Source organism: Rhinolophus ferrumequinum, chromosome 21, assembly GCF_004115265.2.
Source record: "Rhinolophus ferrumequinum isolate MPI-CBG mRhiFer1 chromosome 21, mRhiFer1_v1.p, whole genome shotgun sequence".
In the NCBI taxonomy this organism is placed as follows: domain Eukaryota; kingdom Metazoa; phylum Chordata; class Mammalia; order Chiroptera; family Rhinolophidae; genus Rhinolophus; species Rhinolophus ferrumequinum.
The window spans coordinates 35,925,069-35,947,471 of NC_046304.1; the positions used below are offsets into that span (position 1 = coordinate 35,925,069).

General features: G+C 52.5%; 2 protein-coding genes and 2 non-coding genes across 6 annotated transcripts in view; all 4 read right to left on the bottom strand.

Annotated features, from left to right (window-relative positions):
* The window catches only part of PLXDC1 (plexin domain containing 1), a 62,236-nt gene extending 53,644 nt beyond the window's left edge, over positions 1–8,592 (bottom strand). The window contains exon 1 of the mRNA XM_033090983.1: positions 7,947–8,592. Within this exon, the coding sequence (XP_032946874.1) occupies positions 7,947–8,022 (76 nt within the window). The 5' untranslated portion in view covers positions 8,023–8,592. The remainder of the gene's footprint in view (positions 1–7,946) is intronic.
* Positions 8,593–10,320: 1,728 nt separating this feature from the next.
* On the bottom strand, positions 10,321–10,392 carry TRNAC-GCA (transfer RNA cysteine (anticodon GCA)). The gene has a single exon. It is a non-coding gene; the product is annotated as a tRNA-Cys (tRNA).
* A 716-nt stretch (positions 10,393–11,108) lies between these two features.
* On the bottom strand, positions 11,109–11,180 carry TRNAC-GCA (transfer RNA cysteine (anticodon GCA)). Its single transcript has one exon. It is a non-coding gene; the product is annotated as a tRNA-Cys (tRNA).
* A 449-nt stretch (positions 11,181–11,629) lies between these two features.
* On the bottom strand, positions 11,630–22,301 carry ARL5C (ADP ribosylation factor like GTPase 5C). 3 transcript variants are annotated; one of them, XM_033089769.1, is made up of 7 exons: positions 20,140–22,301; positions 17,815–18,086; positions 17,144–17,204; positions 15,905–16,052; positions 14,757–14,840; positions 14,071–14,222; positions 11,630–12,437 (listed from the first exon to the last, which is right to left on the bottom strand). In XM_033089769.1, the coding sequence occupies exons 2-7, from the start codon at positions 17,858–17,860 to the stop codon at positions 12,389–12,391; spliced, it is 540 nt and encodes a 179-aa protein (XP_032945660.1). In that variant the 5' UTR covers positions 17,861–18,086; positions 20,140–22,301; the 3' UTR covers positions 11,630–12,388. The 3 variants fall into 3 exon arrangements, with proteins under 3 accessions (XP_032945660.1, XP_032945661.1, XP_032945662.1); XM_033089770.1 differs by lacking the exons at positions 17,815–18,086; positions 20,140–22,301 and adding an exon at positions 17,446–17,621; XM_033089771.1 differs by lacking the exons at positions 17,144–17,204; positions 17,815–18,086; positions 20,140–22,301 and adding an exon at positions 16,294–16,350.
* Positions 22,302–22,403: the final 102 nt, after the last annotated feature.

Consider the following 22,403-nt stretch of genomic DNA (forward strand, 5'->3'; position numbering starts at 1 on the left):
GCCATCATTGCCTTTGGGGACACTTACTGCCAAGGCAGGAGACACCCAACATCCACTGAGAGACGTGTACCCAGCTCCACTCCATGCGCTTTGCACATATAACCGTTCAGTCCTCACCCCCGCCCTCCGCCGTAGATACGATGCTCTCACAGTGAAATGTATTTCACAGATAGGAATCGGCAGCTCAGAGAGGTTAACGAAAGTCACATGGCGGATTAGGGATGGAGATAAGTTTCAAACCCAGGAAGATCTGCCTCCCAAGCGGTGATTATTCTCAAGCTCCGCTGCACACTGGAATTATCCAGGGAGGTTTAAAAATTCCTGATGTCTGGATCCCACCCCAAAGACTCTGATGTAATTGGTCCGTGGTGTTGAATGAGCATTAGGGGACTTAAATGATCCACAGGGGACTTTTAAGAAGCCCTGGACCTAACACTGCAGACAAGGGTGAGAACCATTGCTCTGGAACCTTCCAAACCAGTTCCTTATCTCTTTGCCAGAAATGGCACATAATCTCACCCTCCAGCTGACTCCGGGGACTAGAAGCCAGAGAACAGAGTTCTTTTTAGTTCAGGGCTTCTCAATCTTGGTACTATTGACGTTTTGGATTGGATAATTCTTTGCTGCGGGGGGCTGTTCCTTGGCATCATAACATGTCAAGCAGCATCCCTGGTCTCTATGTACTAGATGCAGCCTCCTCCAGGTTGTGACAGTCAAAGATGTCTCCATAGTGGGAGGGGCACTGTTTAATCCTATCACTACCTTCCAACATCTTGGGCAAGTCACTTCCCCCATAAAACAAACAGCCTGGACACCGTCAAGGACGGCAAATAGGTTTCATCCCCAAAACCACCTCCAATCAGTTAGTGACAGCCAGGAGCACTCTATTGAGAAGAATTCTGAGGCTCCATTTGTGTTTAGCAGGAAAGATTATGATGATCAATTAGCAATGTCTGCACGGGCACAAGAGGGGAAAGTGCCAGATTAGCAGCTATTCCTAGACTCGATGTTCTCTCCAGTTCTCCCTAGGCCATTAAATGGATTCTGAATGACACAGAAACCATGCTTTTCCATTTCAGAAAGATCTGTGCCCCCAAAGATGTGTCTTATATTGTTACTCCAATTGTCACACCTACTATGGTCGGGTATATGGGACACAGACCACCAGATAGGTGGATCTGATATTCTCCGTGATCACCAATTTCAGGCCCACCCTGGGTCAGATGCCTTTCTCGGCCTCTACCTGTCCCCACCCACTCCCTAGAGTTCCTGGATGTAGCCCTCTTTCCTAGAGCATCCACTGGTGTTCTAACTATGTGCCTGTCTCCCTGGTACCCACCCTGAACTCCCCCACCTTCTGCAAATGTGTATCCTCGGTGCCTAGCAAACAGTAGATGCTCAATCACTGCATAGTCAAGGGCACAATATTGGAAGTAACTTGGGAGCCAGCAAGCACAGAGGTTGAGACAACGTTTGGCCAGGACCAGGCCTGGGGCTGGGGCCAGGACTCTGCTGTGGGGCTCTGGTTTGTCATTAGACATTTTATCCAATTAAGTCATTCTTGGCAGCTGGTGCCTGCTGGACCTTTGCCGGCCCCTTGTCACTTCTCTGCCCCTAATAGCAACCAGATGCTCTGGAGAAGATGGGGAGAGGGGTGGTCTCCAGACCCCTTTCCCAAGATGCCCACTGGCTGAGATGGACTGAGCCCAGTGCCGGGAAGACAGCCTGCCTTCGGCCCAGACTCCAAGCCAGCGATGCCTTGCCCTTCTTGGGTGAGGCCCATAGCTGCCTCTGAAGACAGAACTGTTTGTGCCAGGCTGCTCTGCCTGGCTCCCCAGGTCCTTCTGCAAGAAGCCCTCGGACCTGGGCAGGAGCCAGGATAGGAAAGGAGTGTGTGCAGAGCAAGTGGAGGAGTCGGCCAGCCTGGAAAGGGATGCTGGGATCTGCAGGCATCACAATCCTGCAACTGAGACAGGAGGGTACATGGATGGTGGGGACCCGAGGCCTGGGGAGAGGGCAGAGGTTGGAGGTGCCCAGCCAGAGGTGGGGTTAGGGAAGAGACACCTGCAGCCACAAGCTGTGTGACCTTAGACTTATCAGTTGACCTCTCTAAGTCTCAGTTTCCTCATCACTAAAATGGGGACGTCAGTCATGCCTATTGCACAGCCTGCCATTAGTATCAAATAAGAAACAGAAATGAGAAGGCTTTACAAGTAGAGGGTTCAAGGCCAGGGTCCGAGGCAGAGTCCCTGAAGACAGCAGGGAAAAGGATAGACGGGAGCCTGCCCTACACTGGCCGAGCCCTGAATCTTGCCCTCCCAACCCACACCACTCTGTCTCCCTGCCACCCTCCCCCTCCCAGCTGGCTAGGACGGGACATCATCCCCTCAGCCAGTGGAAGGAGCCAACACAGCTGTTTGCTCACGTGTGTGTGTGCAGGGACCCACGTGCCTGTGTGTGCGCGCGCACACACGCACATACAGACTTGCCTGGACGCCCTGGCCTTCCTCCCTGGTGCTCATGCACGTGTTACACACCTACCAAACCCTTGGCCCCTCCCTGCTCTACCTTCTGCTTTGCTTTGGAGAGCCTCTGCATGTGAGTGAGGGCAAGAAGCTTCCAGAGCACACTCTATTTATGTATTCATCCATTCATTCACCCATGGCCCCAAGTAGCATACGGTCTAGTGGGATGTCACAGTAGTAATAGTAAAAATGAAAATGATAGCCAACTATTAGAGAATGCTTGCCCTGTGCCAGCACTACTCCGAGTGCTTTAAACACATTAACTCATTTAATCCCCACAATAACTCCATGACATAGGTGCCAGTTTTAGATCTATTTTACAAATTGGGAAACTGAGGCACAAAGGTGTTAAGGGATCTCTCAAGGTCACACAACAAGTCCATGGCAGGATATACCCTCAGGTAGGCTGACTCCAAGGTCTGCTCAGCCCCAGAAAGTGCAGCAACCCTAGGCTGTTCCCTAAGATGCAGGGACAGCCCCAGGGAAGGACTGGCATGTGGGCTGGGCTCTCAGAGGATCCTGCACAGACTGACCCTGGGAGCTGCCCTGGGAGGCTGTGTTCCCTGTCATGCAAGCGGGTAGACCAGTGGTAGTGCCCAATCCCCCTCGCATGCCACTGCCCTGCTCCAGGATAAGAAGCAATGGGCTGATTTCAGGAAGTCAGGTCGTGTCACCCCAATGCCTGGTCCAAGCCACCCTCATCCTACCCATTACCCAAGCTTGCCATGCCAGCCCCACGACCACTACTCAGTCAAGTAGCTACTTCAGCCTCCACCCTTAATACCCCTCAGCTCGTCTCCCGTGCCCACTAGCATCTTAGAGGACAAACTTGATTCCATCTCTCCCAAGTGTCCCACTTGCCACAGCCCTCCAGCTGAAGGCCTAGCTCCTCCACCCAGCAGTCAAGATCCCTGCTCTCTCCTCCATTCCCCCTTAAATCCCTGTCTCCAGGACCCAGCCCTCTCTCTCTGGCCACGGGGTTTCACACAGGCAGTTTCTCAGCCAGGATCACTCTGCTCCACAAATAAACCCTTCTCCTGATGAGCTCTCATCATCCTTCAAGTCTCACGAGGTGTCACTTCTTCCTAGCGTGTCCCCTGACATCTCTCCCCCTTGTTCCAAATGCTACATGTGCCACCCCAGCCCTGATCCCAACATACCGCTATTGGCTATGCATCGGTAGGCTCCAGGTGCCTGACGCAGAGCAAACTCTCAGTAGGCACATATGGATGATGGAAGAAAAGAAGGGAAGGAGGGAGGAAAGAAGAGAGGAAGGGAGGGAGGGAGGGAGGAGCTTTAAATGCCCTGAGAACCTGAGAAGACCCTTCCCTTGGAGCACAGCCCCACTGGAAACCCTCCCTGCAAATTCACAGCAATAAAAGAGCACAGGTTTGGAATCTGACAAGCATGAGATTGAAGCCTGAATCAGCTACCTATTGACTGTGATGTTGGACAACCTGCATGATTTCTCTAAGCCTCAGTGTCCTCATCTGTAAAATGGGGATGATAAAACCTACACTTGGTCGTCATTTTGAGTCTTTAACAAAATAATGTATACAAAGCACCCAGCAGGGTCCAGCCTTCCCTGGGTTTCACACGAGGACCGACTTTCTGAGGGGCTTGGGAAAGGCTCCAGACCCTGAGACGAAGTCCTGCCTCCTAGTTACTAAGCCGTCAAGGGCACCCTCTCCCCTCCTGCTGGCAGGCAGGTTCTCACTGAGGACCCTCATCTGGAGAAAGGGAGGGAGGCATGAGGAATTGGCATGAAGGGACCACCAAATAGTTCCGAAGGAAAGAGGAGAGGAAATTGAGAAAAAGAGTTTGGCTCCCTGTGACTTTCTCTCAAAGGGAGAGTCTGAGGCCTGTGACTACCTCTGATTCACCCATTCAACACACATTTATTGAGACTCTGCTGTGTGCTGGGTGCCACATTGGCTGCTGGGTGACAACAGTGAACAGGCAGACACAATCCCTGTGCCCGTGAAGATTCTATTTGGAAAAGACATATACAAAATGAATAATATAGCAAATAAGACAATATGAGGTGGTGACAAGTGCTATGAAAAAAAAAAGATGGACAAAAGGGTTGGAGTTGTTGCTACTCTGGACAGAGCTACCAGGGTGGGCTTCTCTGAGGAGGTGGCCCTTGAGCTGACTGAAACCAAGATGAGGAGAAGCCAGTTACCTGAAGGTCCAAGGGGAGGCAACCTGAGTGTGTTGAGGGATGGACCTGGGGAGAGTGAGGGCGGGGGGTGGAGTGGGGAAAGGCTGTCTCTGATGGCTGCTTTAAAAAGTTCGGATTTGTCTCGGTTTGCTTGGAAGTCCCCGGTGAGCAAGGATGAGGCTGGAAGCAGAATCATGGCTACAAGGGGCCCTAGACAATCTGGTCCAAAACCCGTTTTATAGAAGGGTAAACCATAGCTCATAAAGAAGTGGGAAAAAAAAGAGGACATTGCCAACCTCACCAGGGATTGGTGAGGGGCCTGGTCTCCTGACTCCCAGGCGAGGACGCCACCTCTCGCTGCCTCTTCCTTCTCTGTCTGTTTTAGACATGCCTGGTTCTACCTGGGACAGACTCTCGGTGCCCCCTGTTCCCACTGTGCACCCGAAGGCCACCTTCCTGTCTGTCAGCCTCTCCTAGTCTCCCCCCACACCTAACTATATCTTTGGGTCACTCATCTGCTCCATTTTAATGATGGATGAAGTTTCAAGGCTCCACCAAGCATGTCCATCCATCAAGAGGGAGAGGAGACGTATAGATGTAGATGTGAACCAAACCAACCCCATTTAAGTTTTACACTGTGACCTTTGACCAACTTCACTGTCCTTAGCAAGCATATCAAAGCTCTCTAGTTCATGATTATCTGCGAACCTTAAAATGTAGCCATAAATATATTATTTTTGTTAGTAGCAGCCAGAATGGCATGACAACCAAGATAAATATTAAACTGGTGACAGTGTTGATTACAAGCTATTGTCTATCACAAGACCACCAGGAAGTATGGCTACTGGCGCTACAGCATTCTTTATCCCTCTGGCCTGTCCGTCATTAGTACCCGAATTATACTATAAAAAAAAGTACTGTAACAAAGGTCGGTTAGCAGAGAATAATTTGCACAAAACTGCTGGACTGTCTGTCTGGTCAAGCTCAATCTTCCCATAAGTAAATGACTGTATAATAAATTCTGTTATATTCAAAGGAGTTGTCTGCGTCGTCTTTCAGTCTGAAGATACTTTTCTCATTCCGGTGGCCAGTACACCTTTGCCCTACCATCGGACAGGGGATCTCAGCTCCCTCCTGCGCTGCCCTTCATCCCAGCCCAGAGGACTCAGAGCCTTGGGGCTGAATGGCAGCACCCCTTCCTGCTCAGCTCCCAGCTGCCCTTTGCGAGTCACCAGGGCTCCACCACAGAGCTGAGCTGGGCTGTCTATCCTTAGTGGCCCTCCTCCAGAATGTCTCACCCCTTTATCAGTCCTGCCCTGAAGATACATCCCTACCTCCTGATAGTCCCCCCAGGTAATTCAGCCTGGCCTTGTGAAAAAAGCACTGAACTGACAGTCAACAGCTGCCCCTTCTGGTTTCCTAACGCTTCCTTAGGTCTAACCAGTCTCTCCTGCTGCAGAGAAAGTCTGTTTCTCCTCACTGAATCTCTGTGAAAACCAAGGCAACAGTGCGTCCTCTACTTCCAGATGTGATTCAAGTCTCTGCCTGCCCTGCTTTTCCTGGCCAAACCAGGCGTCTACTCCCTCAACCCAACTCTGAAGAGGCAACCCTCTGCCAGGCCGGGATCTGGCCACCATCCCCCAGTGCACCCCTGTTACCCCCTAACTCCCCTTCCCCAACCCTCTCCGTGGTTCTCCCAATTCAGTTGGGGTGTGGAGCCTTCCTCGTCAACCCAGTCACATCCTGAATTCAGAAGATCCCAGCAGGTTGGGGCTGCAAAGGACCTCAAATATTGACCTGTCCAACCTCTTCCCTTTGATACTGATTTGTGTGTGTGTGTGTGAAATATTAATTACCCATACATCATAACAAATCTGAAAAAGAAAGACAATCATTTAAAAAGAGAGAGACAGAGACAGAGAGAGATCTTTCATAATCCCACGACCAAGAATCAAAGATTTTGCCCACAGTCTCACTTTAGAAGTGAGGCAATAGGCCCAGAGAAAGAAAATAACTTGCTCAAGGTCACACAGCAAGTGAGATGCTGGGACTAGAAGACAAGTCTCTGGCCACTCTCTGTGTGGTCTCCCTGAAGACTGGTGGTTCTGCCCCAGCAGGCTCTTGCCACATCAGCTTCCACTGCTCTCTGCCTACATTGCCGCTATCAGCACCCCGCCCCACCCCACTTCTCAGCAGGGACCCAGGCCTGTCTCAGTTACATACAGGGACCACTGGGGTCAAGAACGTTGTCACTGATTCTATCTCACCCCTGGGACACAGCAGCCCACCCCTTGACACCCCGTCCACTGCTCTGACCCATCTGAGGGACACCTATGCCAATGAGGCATGAGTTCTATCTTCCCAATTCTCTCTGTCCCAACCCCAGAGAAGGTCTGGGTTATGAGGAGAAAGGAGGAGAATATAAAGTCACCTGTTGAAAAATGGTTCTTTTATAAAATGAGAGACTCAAAGTAGATCTCAGAAAGGACTTCCAGGTGGGAGAGATGGTTGTGGAAAACTGGTGTAGGGGAACAGCGTGCAGATATGAGTCCTACCCACCCCAACCCCACCTCTCCCTCCACTACAGGAGCCTCCATCTGGAACAAGAACAGCTAAAGGCCAAAGGCCACAGGGGAGAACTGGGCAGGAGTGACCAGAGGACCTTGGAGGCTGGGGGATAGGGGTGCAGCAAGTCACTTCTTCCTGGGCCCAGGACCGCTCTGCAGGCACCAAACAGGGAGAGGAAGGTGTCAGGCCAGGCTGCCACTGCCCTTGCTCTGGGAAAGATCTGGATCTCCACCATCCCCCTGGCTGCTCCCACCCAGTCCCCAAATCTGGCTCAGACCCAGCCTGAGTCAGCTTGGAGGTGGGGGCAGGGAAGAGAAAGAGGAGGCGAAGCTGAGGCAGAAGGCGTCCCAGGCTCCCCATCTCACCAGAATCAGTCTCGCTTCATGTGACCAGGGGTCCCTATGACTCTCCCACTGTCCCCTATGGGACCAGAGACCACTACCTTGTGGAGCTCCCTCTACTGGGGTCCCTCCAATGTCCTTCCAGGAGGACAGTGTCTGATGCGTCCACCCTCACACATCCATGTGTTTAGGAAAGTGTGGTACCTGTCCACCTGCCACAGCCCACAAGCGTCCTGGCCTCCCGCGGACAATACCACCCCCCTACGGTATCACCAGCCTGTCGGTACCACGCCTACGCCTGCCTGCCTACCCCTTCCCCGGACCCCGGCCCACCCGGCCAACTCTTACCTTCTCCGGGCTGGGGGCTCAGCGCCCGGGCAGCCTCCCTGAGCACCAGCACCAGGAGCCAGAGCTCGCCCCGCATGGTGGGCGCCAGGATCCGCCCCCCGCCGCTGCTCCCGGGCCTTGGCGAGGGAGGGGCCCGGGCTAGGCGGCGCGGTCCTCGGGCTGACAGACCGAGGGGTGGGCTGCGAGGCGGCGGCGGAGAGCCGGGCCAGGCTGGGAGGCGCGAGCGGCGAGCGCGCGAGCGGGCGGGGAGCGAGCAGAGCGGCGGTGGCCAGGAGCGGAGCCCCGGAGGGGGCGGGGCGGGGGGCGCGGCGCCTCCAGAGCTCTCCCCAGTCTTCCCTGGGCCCTCCCCGCCCTTCCCGAGAGCTCCCGCAGCAGCTCCCTAGGCGCGGACCGAGGGGGTCTGAGCGGGGTGGAGTCGGGGTACAGGGCGGGAGACCCCCTTGGACTAAAAGAACTCCGGAAGAGCATCAGCTGCCCCCCAACACCGCACCTTAGTTCCTACCTCCCTTCCCCTCCTCTTCCTCCCCCCGGGGAAAGCTGCCGAGAGAAAAGCCGGGCGGGGACGGGGGGTGGGCAGACCCAAGGAAGGGACCGGGGCTCCTTCGTCGGGCCATGGCCTCCTGCCATCTCCCTCCTCCCAGTTCCACCAGGCTTCCCGACTTTCTGGGCTGTTCCTCAGTTCTGTGGGTTTGTGATGCCCATCCCCACTCCAGGCATTTCCCCTTGCAGAAGAGACCCCCAGGTCCTCTCCCCAACAAGATGCCTAAATTCTACCCCTCCCCTGGCTCCTTTCCGCTTTATCCCGCCATCCCCCATTTCCAGCACCATCTTGCCCCCCACAGCTGACTTGGGGGTGGAGGGGGCCTGGCTGACCCCTGCTTTGAAATAGCCTGGACCTCTCCCCACCCCCAGATGGTAACCGAGGCCACCCTCCTTTCTGGGGACCCCAGGCTTGCTCAGGGCCTGACCCAATCTTCAAAGCCAGACCCAGAGCAAGAAGAAGGCTCACCCCACCTGCCACCACCGTGTTAACAGGCTCTGGGGATAGATCTTTTTTTTTTTTCCTTCTTCCAGAACAGAATAAAAATACCCGCAATTTAGAAGATTTAATAGACGGCAGGGAATCAGGTCAGGACTCAGAGGTGCCTTTTCCCGCCCCTGACCTACTTCATGCAATAGCAAGGAGCTGGAGCGCTGGAGGGGGTTCGAGTGAGAGGTGGGGACACACTGGCTTCTACAGGTCTGAGGCCTAGGGACTGGAAAATCCCGGAGAAGGTTAGGGACGCTGAGTGCCACTGGGGGGATTCCCCAGGAGGAGGGACACGCGTGGGGACAGGAGAAGGAAGAGTATGAGCTGGAAGAGGCTGGTTCCCTGGCCAGAGAATGAAGCCAGAGAATGAAGCAAGAACTAAAGACTCTCTAACCTCTCAGAATCCCAGGTCCTCCCTCCTCGGGACCCTGGGTCCCAGAAACGACCTGCTCCAGTCCTAAACCCTCTAGTCCCTTAAGACGGGATAAGGCAAGGCCTGTCTGTAAAGTCTTCTTGTCTAATTTAAATCCCGATTTTGCCAACTCTCAAACAGGATCAAACAGGCTACCTTTCCAGCTGCGGCTTCTTGCTGCTCTCTAGTGGCCACATCACGAGCCGCAACGCATGTGTTTTGCTGCTTCCCGCGGAGTAGGATGTAGCTCGTTTTCCCCGACCTGCCCTGGCGCTCTCCACTCCTTCTGACTCTGGCCCAGCGGGTTCTCGCCCCTACCTTCCGGGAGGTCGAGGTGAGGGGCCCCCAGGACCGAATTGCAGCTCTGGCCCAGGTTTCTTTGTACACGCCCCGGTTCCGAGTGCCTCGCAGTCTGTCTTACAAGGTCTCCTACAAGGGCTCACGCTTAAACAGCAACTTGGAAATGATTAGAAGCAAATGTCGTGTAAATGTTTTTTAAATGTAAACTTCTAGAACTTGAGCGCACATCAGAATCACCTGGAGGGCTGGTTAATAGATTTCTGGGCGCCAGCCCTACGTTTCTAATTCAGTAGTTCTGTGATGAGGCCGAGAACCTGCGTTTCTAACACGTCCCAGGTGATGGTGCTGGTCTTGGGACCGTATTTTGAGAGCCGCTGCTCTAAAATTCTCGCTTCTTGCACTCTTACCGTTTCTCGTCTGCGTAAAGGAGGTAACGAAGGAAACGTCAATATAAAAATGGGGAAGAAAAGTAAAAATCTTGAAAGAAAATTGTTTCTTGAGACACTGGAATTGAGATCCTCAAAAGGAAGGGGAAAGAAAATTGTTTCTTGAGACACTGGAATTGAGATCCTCAAAAGGAAGGGGAAAGAAAATTGTTTCTTGAGACACTGGAATTGAGATCCTCAAAAGGAAGGGGGCACCCGGATTTGAACCGGGGACCTCTTGATCTGCAGTCAAATGCTCTACCACTGAGCTATACCCCCTCTGCCGGTGGCCGAGGCTCAGGTAGCTTCTTAGCGCTGCTTCTGCGCAGGCGCCGTAAAGAGCTCACGAAGAGGAGTCCGAGGTTTATGATAAAGAAAAAGAATACAAATCTCGAGTAATTACTCATCTGAATGCAGGGTTTGTTTCCTGAAACTCTGAGCTAAAGATTTCTACTGATGGTGTAAGAAAAATGCAATTTGGGATGTGGGAAGGGAGTCCCTCGAAATCTTTCGAAATCCCTCACTTCGGGGCGTTCCTTCGGGCAGGGGTCACCTTCTCCTGCCCTGCCAGAGGCCTCTTACTGCTACTCGGCGTCCTTCTCTCCCTCCCACATGGTCACGCGGGTTTCTCTGGGCCTTCCTTCCCCAGCTCAAACCCCTTCCTAATAACAGTCGTCGGGTCACTGGGCAGGCCGACCTGGTAGTGAGTCAGCCTCCGCCCTACCATTTGGGGAATGGGCGGTCTGTACGGTCTAGAGGTCCTCGCACTCACCCCTACTGCATTCCATCCTTAGACACACACGCTCACGCACGCACGCGCACACACACACACACACACACACACACGCTGAGCGCGTGAGTTGGCAGGGCCGGGCCTCCATCCTCACCGTCTGCAAAAGATTGGCTGTGCCCGAGGTCGCGTCCTGTCACCTAAAAGGAAATTTTGGGAAGTGGACCACAGGACTTTAAAAGGCCAAGAAAGGATTGGCATACAGAGGGGGCACCCGGATTTGAACCGGGGACCTCTTGATCTGCAGTCAAATGCTCTACCACTGAGCTATACCCCCACCTGCTTTCACCCTGCTCGTTAGGATCAATTTCTATGGAATAAGGAAATGGTATTTTCATTATGTTTAGGATTGTATTAGGACAACCTAATGAAAAAAAACCTCAGAATCCAAGCAGAGATGACTAGAATTCCTGAGTTCTTTCTCCACAATCACGCCTCAGGGAAAACACAGTGTTAAAGAATACTGGGCCCTCTATATCTGTGTCCAGACTCTTGCTGAGATGTCCACTGCCTGACTTGAGAAGCAGAGCGACCCACTGACCCCAAGACCATCCCATGTATTCTGGGGTAATAGCACCGCTCCCTGTATACAGGGAAGCCTGCGTTTCTATCCTCTCTCCAGCTCTATGTAGCTAGGACTCCTGGGCTTTCCCAACCCCTAAGGGCCGCTATTCAAGCAGGCAGAAATAAGGGGAGTACTTTTCAATGGCATTTATTATACCTTTATAAAAATCCTAATACAGTGTGAAAAAATCATTACAAAAAAAAACAGACAAAATAAGCAGACGCTGAACGAACCTGGGACACTTGGCAGAAGTGGGATTCACACTGGAAGGACACTGGGAGTGAAGGGTACACGATGGGGTGGCTTACGGCTCAAAAGCTGGGGTCAGAGCCAGCATCTCAGAGGGAATGGGAAGACAAGGGAGGAGTGGAACTGCATTCGGTGCCAAGGACTGTCCCTGTCTGTGATGTCCTGTCCCACTCCTTCTCCCCTCCCAGCTTTTGAGTCTGCCCTCCTTCCTCTGAGCCCACCCCCTTCATCTTTCTATAATCTTCTTTGCCTAAAGATGGCTGATGAGCCAGAAAGCTGGGGTTGGGGTGAAGGGGTGGGGTCTAGGAAATACAGCAGTCTCTTACTCTGCTCCCCTCCATTTTTCCTACAGAGAACTTGAGAGCTGAGGGGAGGAGGCTCCACTTCCTAATCGCCCAACACATCCAAGAGCTTCTCTGGTGTCTCCAAGAAGGACACCTGCTTCCATGGAATGAAGGGCAGCTTTTCCTGCTGTTCTGTCTACAGCAGTTCAGGGTGTGCAGTCTAGCTGCTTTGTCAGGGGTTGGGTGGACAGTGGCAATGTCATTTGTCCATAGCTACCCCTGCTCCCATCCAAGAATCATAGAAAAGTAATAAATAACCACTTGGGTTTTCCACCCACATAGTCCATACAAAACCCCAAAGTTTCTGGTTGGCCTCAGGCTGGGACATTAGTTGGCAGTGGTCCGAGATTGCATCCACTGGAGCCCAGCAGGCAGTCTGCAGGGAGGGAGGAAGAGGGCAAGGATTAGCATCTCCCATGAGGATGATGACCTTCAAGACCCAGCCCCTGCCCAAAGCCAACTGAGGGGATGACCAAAGTTATATCCAATCTTTCAACCTACAAATATAAACAGTCGGAGTACCTACTATGCTTCAGATACTGCACTAGGGGCTGAGGTTACTGGTGAAAAAACAGACACACACTCTGGGGCTTACATCCAGCAGAGGAGATGGATATTAAACAAATAATTCCATAACTACATATGTGAGGAAGGTTAGGAAGGCAATGTACAGAAGCCTCTGGATGTCTGGGAGATGGGGGTAGGGGGACATCTTTAAGGAAGGGGCCTGGAGCCCCATCTTAGCAGTATCTCTGGGCAAAGCTCCAATGCTCCCTTCCTACCCACTCCATCACTGGAGGCAGTGCCAGGGTGACGTCAAAGGCCTGGGAAGAGACTCTGTAAGCAAGTTCCCCCATTAGACTGTGAGTAATGCCACAGCAAGGGGCAGGAGACGGGTGTCCTTGTCACGTCTCTATCACCTGGTACAGTGCATGGCACATGGGGAGTACTTAGGAAATCTGGTTGAACTGAACTGTGTGGGTTGGCGGAGAGGGGTCTTCCTGATCCAGGGGTTGGCAAGACACTAGCAGAAATGTGTGGTTCCTTGAGCGTATCTGCCTAAAGTCTCCCCTTCTTCACCAGCCATCCAGGTCCTCAGCCTGCTGCGATTCCACTATGAGAGGGAAGAGGAAAGGGAGTTCTCCAAACCTGATGTGAGGCCCTTTCCATGTGACCGTGACCTAACTCCTTCACATTCTTCAGGTGATTACTTAGCAGCTTTCTCAGCAGTGCCCCCCTGGATAGCTTATCTGAAATTGTAACATTCCCTGCACATACTTCCAGTCTCCTTGCCTACTTGACTTTTCCCCTGAGCACTTAGCACTTTTTAACTTACCATATATTTTTCTATTTTTATTATTTGTTGTCGGTTGCCTCCCACTGGAAAGTAAGCTCTATGAGGGCAGGCATTTTTGTCTGTTTTGTTCACTGCTGTTTCTCCAGTGCCTAGAACAGTGCCTGGGACAGTAGGTGCTTAATAAATGTTGAATGAACCGTATCATTTACAATCTACAGAAACTCTGGGAGGGAGTAGGTATAATCACCCTCCTCCTTACAGATCAGAAAATTCAAGGTCAGAAAGAGTCAGTGATTTCTGCCTGGAAGGCTTGCCTACCTGGTCTTCCCATGGCTGTCTCCAATTCATTCAGCTGTCAGCTCAAAAGCCACCTCCTAGTAGAGGCTGTCCCTGACCACGAGAGCTAAACCAGACCCATCCCCGCCCCTCTATCACTGTTAGCCCGTGTCACTTTCTTCATAGCACTTATCAGTACCTAAAATGTTTGTGATGAGGTAGATTGTCACCTCTCTTCCCCCTTAGAACGAGCCTCTGGAGAGCAGGGACTTTCCTGCTCACCGCTTACCCACAGCATCTCAGCTGTGAGTATGTGCTCAACTGACTTGGCTACCTGTGAACCAGATTCTGACGGGAGCGATAGGAGAAGGTTCTGACGGTCAGTCGTTCATTGGTTTGGCCAGGCCCTGGAAGTTCAGAGGGAGCAGCCACTAACCCTTCCCCGGTGAGGGCACAGCAGCCCTGTATGTGCCACGGGTGGTCTTTGATGGCACTAAGGGTGAGGAATTGAGAGATCTCCACGGTGGTCATGGAGTCCTTCATGTCCTGCTTGTTGGCAAAGATCAGGACGGAAGCATCTCGCAGCGCCTGTGGACAGAGGAAGCCAGCCCGAGTCAGCCTGCCAGGGCCCAGCTCCCCTCCCAGTGCCCCAAGTGCCACCTGACTCCCATGCTGTCCTGGCAAGAGAGTCTCACCCAGGTGGGGTGGGGATGCGGGCCCTCCCCCAGCACTAGCAGCCCCAGCAAAGCACACCAACAGCTTGTGGAGCCTCCTAATTGGCTCCTATCATCCTTACGGCAGTCCCAGGAGGGAGGAATTTCATGATCCTCCCCAATTTATACTTGGGGAAGCTGAGGATTAGAGAGGCAAAATGATCTGTCTGGGGTCCCGCAGTGAGTGTGAAGTGGGATCAGGACCCGAACCAGCAATTTTGGCTTCTGTTATCAACTGTACTGAGGGCATTATTGTCCTTCATCTGGGACAAACTAGCCCTGACCAAGCTGCTGAGCTAGGGGCTCCTAGAGAGTGGGGCATCAGGAATGAAGCTCAGAGAGGCTAAGTGAGTAAGCTGAGGTCACAGAGCTAGTATCCTGGGCTCTCTCCCAACTGCAGGGGGCTTACCTCATGGGCCAGCATCTTATACAGCTCCTCCCGAGTGGTCAGCAGCCGATCTCGATCCGTGCTGTCAATCACAAGGATGATGAACTGGCCAGCAGAGGGAACTGTGAGTGGTGGGTGGCCTTTCTCTTCGGTGAAGGTGCCTCCTGTACAACTGTGCTTCCCCCCTGGCCTCTGCACTACCCTGAAGTGAGCCCCACAGCAAACAAACTGTCCAGTCTCAAGATCTCATTGCCCTAGTCCCATTTTCATTCCTTTTTCCGTCCAGACACAGAGTGTACACAACGTTCGATTGCATGCCACTTCATTGAGGCCTCATTACAGCCCTGTAAAACTAGAACTACAGCTTACCCTTGAACAACTCAGGGCTTAGGGGCACAATTGAAAATCCACATATAACTTTTGACTCCCCAAAAACTTCAGTCCTCCCTTGGTATCCATGGGGGGGGGTTGATTCCAGGACCCCATGATTACCAAAATTCATAGATGCTCAAGTCCCTTATATAAAATGGCATAGAACAATGCATGCAGCTGACCGTCCGCATTCACAGACTCCCAATTGTGGATCAAAAAAACTGCTTTTAATTCCCCAGTTGGTTGAGTCATGGATGCAAAACCCAGGGAAACAGAGGGCTGACTGTATATTTATTGAAAAAACCCACGTATGAGTGGACCCATGCAATTCAAACCTATGTTGTTCAAGGGTTAACTGTATTATTTTCCCCATTTACAAATCAGGAGACTGAAGTTCCGCAAGGTGACATATCTTGCCCTCAGCCTCATGGCTGGTGAGTGGCAGTGCTAGAATTTGAACTCGTCTCTGTCTCATTCCAGGAATGAAACCACTGAATTCTACTGCTGTCAGAGTGAGAAAGTAAGGAGACAAAGGGTCCACCCCATTCAATGCCTCAAACAGAAAGCTGCCAGCACAGACAAAGCTGCTAGGGAATATTCCAAAAATGTTAACAGGCGCTGTGCTGCATTCAGTACCTGACACACATGTATGAGCTATTTTTTTATTATTTAATTTTCACAGCAACACAGGGAGGTCACTATTATGATCTCCGTCTCACAAGTGGGGGAACCCAGGCTGAGAGAGGTTAGGGCTGGCTACCCTCATACAGCCCCTCCAGCTCCCATGCCCCCCTCACCTCAGTGTTGGAGTAGTACGTGTTCCAGGTGGAGCGCAGAGCCTCCTGTCCGCCTATGTCCCACATGAGGAAGTGGGTCTTTCGCAGAACAATCTCCTCCACATTGCTACCGATGGTGGGACATGTATGGACCACCTCATTCATCAAGCTGGGGAGGGAGGAGAGAGCAGGAAGAACTCAGCCCAGCCCACTCCCAGTGCTGCTCCCAGCACTCTGCTCCCGAATCAGGCTGAATCTAGTTCAGAACAACTCAACCCTGGTTAATTGAGCCTCTGCTGGGCATAGGGAATGCAGACAGGCGTGAGACCAAGTCTTGTCCCGGCTTGGACCCCAGATAGCGGAGACTTAATAGAGCCGTCTGCCCACTCTGTAATATACAGTTGAATCACCTGGGAGTTTTGTTAAAATGCAGTTCTGATCCAGGGGGTCTGGGCTGGGGCCCAGCCTTTTGCGCTTCTAACAAGCTTCCAGATGATTCCAATGCTGCTGGTCTGTGGACCACACTTTGAATAGCAAGGAGTTAGAAAAACGAGACACAAGGGAGGCCATCAGGATGGTGATATTTACAGTGACATAGAAAACACAATTTTATAGGTAAGGAATGCCTCTGGAAGGGATGGGAAGTAAAACTGGGAATTAGGGATGAGACAGAAATTTACTTTTCACTGTATACTCTTGTACTGTTTGGATTTTTCTTTTCTTCTAATTTTTAAAAACCATTTACATATATCACTTTTTCAGAGGAAAATTTGTCCTAAGTAAATACTCTGGAGGCTCCAGAACCAGACAGATGCCATCCAGAGAGAGAATTTCAGGAAAAGTTCCAAAGGGTACTCAGCACAAGTGCCAAACTCTGCCAGATCAGGCGCTACAGAACCCAGCTGGACCCAAAGCTGGCATCCTCCTTTAAGTTTGCAGAAGGGGGAGAAAGTTAAGACGCAAAGATGGGGTGCAGGAGTTAGCAAGGGTGGGGGGGACCTGCCGCTAGGAGGAGCGAAGAGCAGGGAGGTGGGAAGAACCTGCCTGCCTACGAGGCAGGTTCAGACAACGTCAAGTCTGCAGCCGCGTTTGGCAGGGGCCGGGGTTGCCCATACCAAGCAGGATACGAATACCAGGCCGGGGGCCGCTGAACTGAGGGGGTCACTAAACCAGGAAGGTCCCAGCAGCATTCCCCACACCTCCCCTCCTGGCTACAGGAAGTTCCAAATCCCGTCCCCCGCCCACCCCGGAGTCACTTACAACTGGTAAAGAATGGTGGTCTTTCCTGCGTTGTCCAGTCCCACGATGATAACTTTGTGCTCTGGAGGCGTCCGGGGTAAGGGCAGAGTCAGGGACAAACGCGATGGCCAAGGTACTGTGTGACCCTCCAGGCCTCCCAGGAAGGAGACAAGTGTCCCCAGCAGGCTGGGGGACCTTCTCCTCGGTGCCGCTTCTGCTCCCCTGCCGCCACCCCCCACCTCCAGTAAAGGACAGGTTTCTTCCCCACCGAGCCCCGGACACCTGCTCCCCTCCCGACAGTGGAGATGGGGGATGAGCCCCACCTCGCTCGATCTACATTTCCAGAAAAGTGATTGTCCGAAGGGTCCGGGGAGCTCTGGGTTTGCCAAAAGAGAAGGAGTCTGGGGAAAGCACCGAGCCCGAAATCACAACCGCAGGAAACCCGCGGCGGCGTTTACCCAAGGAAGGAGGCTCGTCCAGCCCTGCACCCTGGGGACGCTCGGAAGCCCGCAACCCGCGAGGAGCCCGTGGGGAGCGGGCAGGGGAGACTACGCAGCCGGCGAGGAACGCCCACGCCCGACCCTCCGAACCCGAGGTCCCCCAGCGCATCCGCTCCGGCGACCCCAGATCCGGGGAGCCCCAGGTGGGAGCCGGGTCAAAGCGGTCGCTTGGATGCACTGTGCGTCCCTTACCCTCTTTCCCGAAGATGCCCATCAATTTGGCGATCAGTTGTCCCATGGCGTGTCCCGGGCCAGGCAGGGGCAGGACTCGATGGCCTTCGGGGCCGAGGTCGAGCCCGGATGCTTCGAGCCCCGCCCCCTAGGGAGGGCCGAGACAGCTTTGCCTATGAGGTCACGGAAGCCCCACGAGTCTTCTGCAGGGCCTAGGAATCCCCTGGGACGCTGGCCCCTCGCAGACGCTGTGGACGTACGTCACGGTGACTACAAACTACCTGTCCAGAACTCTGGAGGTACAAGGAAAATGGGTTTCAGACCACATCCTCCCAGTCGCCCTGAGAAAACTCCAGAGTTTTCTGGGTGGACTGCTCTCCCACTGCAAATCAAGAAGATTCAGTACAGTGACCCGCCACTGGATCCCTGCTTTCCCTTCTCCAAGTGCCATGTCTGGGGCACGAGACTGAAGCAAAATGCTGGGTCACCCACCTTCTGCACCTACCAACTGTGTGGGGTAGACAAGGCACACTGATCCTCTCTCTCTCTCTCTGAGCTGGGGAAATATTCCAATTCTCAACAGATCTCTAGTTGTTCACTAGTGTGGGTCTTGTTAGGCCCACTCGAAGTGAGTTTCCTTGGGAAAGGGCAGGGTCTCCCTCCTTTTTCCGGTACCTTGGTGACCGGCAACTCTAGGAATAAATTGGTGCTACTTCTATGACTCACTGACAAACCCACTGCTCAGGCACAGCTCCCTGGTTCCCAAGGGTAGGCATTTGAAGACAGGGATGGAGCAAAAAGAGATCTCTACAGAGGGATCCCAGATACTAAGACCCAGCAGAGGAGAACCTGGGCCAAAAGACAGCCAGGCTGGGAGAGGAAGGGGGAGCCATTTGGTCTTGTTTGTGAATTTCCTTCTTTACTTAAACTGGGAAAAACCAGAAAACAAAAAGAGAAGTGGGGAAGGCAAACCAAGCTCAGACTGTGGGGGAGATTAGAAACACCAGTCATCCATCACACAGGAAAATCAGCTCCTTTCTCTCCACTGTCACTGCCCTCCTACAGCCCATAAGAGAACAACCCTCTAACTGGTCTCCCTGCCTCTGCCTCCCCCTTAGCAGGCCATCCTCCTAACAGCCCTATTAAGCTTCCTAAAGCACAGCTCAGAGTCTATCCCTCCACAGCTCATAAACCTTCAATGGTTCCCTACTGCCCACTGGGTTCAGATCAGTCTCACCTGATATGCAAGAGCCTCCAGGAATAGCCCCCATCTGCCCTTGCAGCTTCTCTCCCATGTTTGCATCCACTTGTCCTTGCTCACCCATGCACAGTTTTTTCCAACTGTGCGTTTGCTTCTGTGTTTCCTTCACCTGAACGCCTTTCCCCTTCTCAGAAAGGAAGATTCCTGAGACCCGTTAGCTGCCTGCTATAAAAGCTCTGGTCTGGTTCTCCAGCCATATGGGACTTCTCTCCACAGAGATTGCAAACGGGCATGTCTATGTCATCCAATCGCCTGTGAGTCCTAGAGGGCAGGGTTCATGTCTTGCTCACCTGTGTACTCCCGCCACGCCCCACCTGGTCCAGTGCGTGGCACACAGTAGGAATGTATTGTTATTGGACTGAAGTACAGTGAGTTAAGCTAACAGCCTGAAAAATGGTGTTTGGAGTATTAAAAAAAAAAGACGTGTGAGCACAAGTTAAGGAGGATTGAGAGAGCCTGCGAAGTTTGTGAAGAGAAGAGGGAAAACAGTTTACTAAATACAGAATTTTCATCCCACCCAGCTTGGTACCCAGAGTTAGAAGGAAGGGGAGTTGGCTAGCAGAGCCCATCTGGCTGATTCCGTTTCAGCCCTAGGAAAGGAGCTGGGGCTGCAGCTGGGTGCAATAGAATGGGGGCACAGAATGGTGCTGGGGGAAGCAGCAGTGTGTGAAGTATTTTCACCATCTGTTTCCTGGCTGGGGAAACGGTACCCTACCCCCTCTACCACTACCACCAATTGCAGAATTGAAAGTGACAGTCTGCTAGCTGGAGCACATTCAGTAAACAGACAAGAGCTGCCTTCACTAAGGCCCAGAGCCTGAATCTTAAGGGCATTTCATTCATTTATTCATTCATTTGACAAATGTGAACCGGGAGTTAGGAAACATGCCAAGTAGACAAAACAGACCCAGTCCAGGTTTATGGAGCTTACGACCGTCTCGTGGGGAGCCAAACACACATACCAAAACCAACACAACAAAACAAAACAAAACAAAACAACCCCCTGAGAGACAGTAGGTGGGAAGGCCTGATTTAGCTAGTCAGGGAAGGAGATGAGGGGTTCCAGGTAGGGGTGTCTCCAGTACCTCAGTTCCTGAGCTGCTGAGGCAGCTGTGGTAGTAGCACCAGGCTCTGTGGGCCTAGTCCCAGCTGACTTCGTGGTTGTGACATCCTTACATGTTGACAACCACCAAAGTGCTAACCCTGTAGGTTGAGGGCTTGTGGTTACCAAGAGACAAGAATATGTCTCCCTGCATCTCTCAATATCTCCAAGCCACCCAGAAATGCCCCTGCCTGCAAGTTCTGGGCAAGTCCAATTTCAGGCAGAAGGCACGTGGGGAGGAGACAAAACATTCAGACACCTGCTTCCTTCTCCCCAAGCCCCCTCCCCTCATAGAAGCTGCAGCATCCTGGGGCAGGGGAAGTAGCATAAAACCTGAGCGTCACAGAACTTGAAACCCAGGAATGTGAGTTCATGTCCTTGCTCACTGGTAGTGTAACGTTCTATGGACAAGTTGCTTAACTCTCTGAGCTTTATGTGTAAACTAGAGTTAATTATCCCTGCCCTTGATTCAAAATATCAGGTTCCACTCCAGATGGAGCTCTCTGCTCAGCTCCAGGCCAAGCACCTAGCTGTCTTCTGCTCTTCTCCCCTTGGATGATCTCCCATAGGCACCATAAACCCACCTTGTCCAAAGCTAGACGTTGTTTCTGCCTCTAACCTGGTTTCTTCACCTGCTTCCTCTCTGTGAACCACAGGAACCCCAGACACCTCCCTCTCTCTCACTGGCCACCTCCAATTGCTCTCCAAGAGCTCTTGATTCTAATTGCTAGGTGTCTCTGGCAACTATTGCCTCCTTTCCTGTTCTATTGCTGAAGTCTATTGCAAACCCTCCTCATTTCTCACCTGGAATATTGTAGATTTCCAGGCTAGGCCCTGCAACCTATGCTCCAAACTGCAACCAAAGCAATCATGCCATCGCTGCTTACAATCCTTCAATTTCTGCACACCAGCTTCGGGACCAAGTCCAAACTCCTTAACATGACTCAAGCCCCACTGTGACCTGCTCCTGCCAACCCTCTCGGACCACCGCCTTGAGAGCATGCTTTACTCATGAAGTCCAAGGACATGTCCTGCATGTCACCTGCTTTCTCTGCCCTGATCACTTCCCCCACTTCTCGGCTTCTAGTCTCTACTCAAGCCTCATCTCCTCCAGGAAACCTCTCCTGGCCTCCCCAGGTTAAGGGAGTGACTCCTCTTCCAGGCTCCCCCATGACCCAGGGCTTCTGGCATCAAAGAGCTCATTGTGCTGTCCTGAACTGCCATTTTGACTTGTGCCTGGTACATAGTAGGTGCTCAGTAAATGTTTAACAAATACAGAAGAAATGAAGGATTGATTGCATTGCAAGGCAATGCGAGTGTTACACTGGGAGACGGAGACTGGACTCCAGTTCCAGCAGTGTCTGCTAGCTAGCTTTGCTACCAATTCCCCAGGAACCTTGGGCCAGTGATTTGACCTGTTGGCCTGCCCAGTTCCTCTTTTCTTGGGTCTGCTAAGCCTTCATCTGGGGCACCTGCATGTCTGTTGCCCTTTGTACGCAAACACACATTTTGCACAGGAGCACTCAGGTGAAGGACCCAGGAGCTCTAGCCCTTTAGGTCACCACCCCCAGGTCCCAAAACAAGAACCAGGAGTAAAAGTTGGTAGGTGCTACATGAGGCAGGATACAGGTGACAGCAGCAGTAACAACTGTCAGAAGTTCACATCCTGCCAGCTGATGACGGTAAAAACTGGCAGTCACCTGCTGACTTTCTTCCTCACTCTTGATCTTTCTCTCAGGATAGGGCTGGGTGAGTCTCTGATTTTCTCTGCTCCCCCCTGCAAGTAGACCTCCTCCCCACCCCCATGCCTAGTTAGTAGGGTCTGGGAGGATGGTAGTTGTGGTGGCATCTGTGGAGAAAGCTGGAAGCTCAGCCCCTCCCTTCCCTGAGGTATTGGGGAGCAGCTGAGGCCACAGGAGCAGAAAAACAAGCACAAGCCTTTAAGATATTGTGCCAGTGGGTCTGGAGCTCACCCACCGAACGACACCCTATTTCCCGGCCTCAGTTTCCCATTTTTCCTGGCTCTACTTATGGGGAGATGGGTTAGGCATGGTGTTTGGGGATGAGTGGGGACTGAGATGGCCACGCAGCTCCTGTCAGGCTTGAATGTAACGCATCAGAGCCACACAACAAAGCACCATCTCTCTTGTTGAGTAAACTCTCAGGGCACAGCTTACTTCTGTGCGCACCCCTCCAACCCCCCTGCATGGCGGCAGTTCTCACATGGCTAGGTCAGCTACTGTGTGG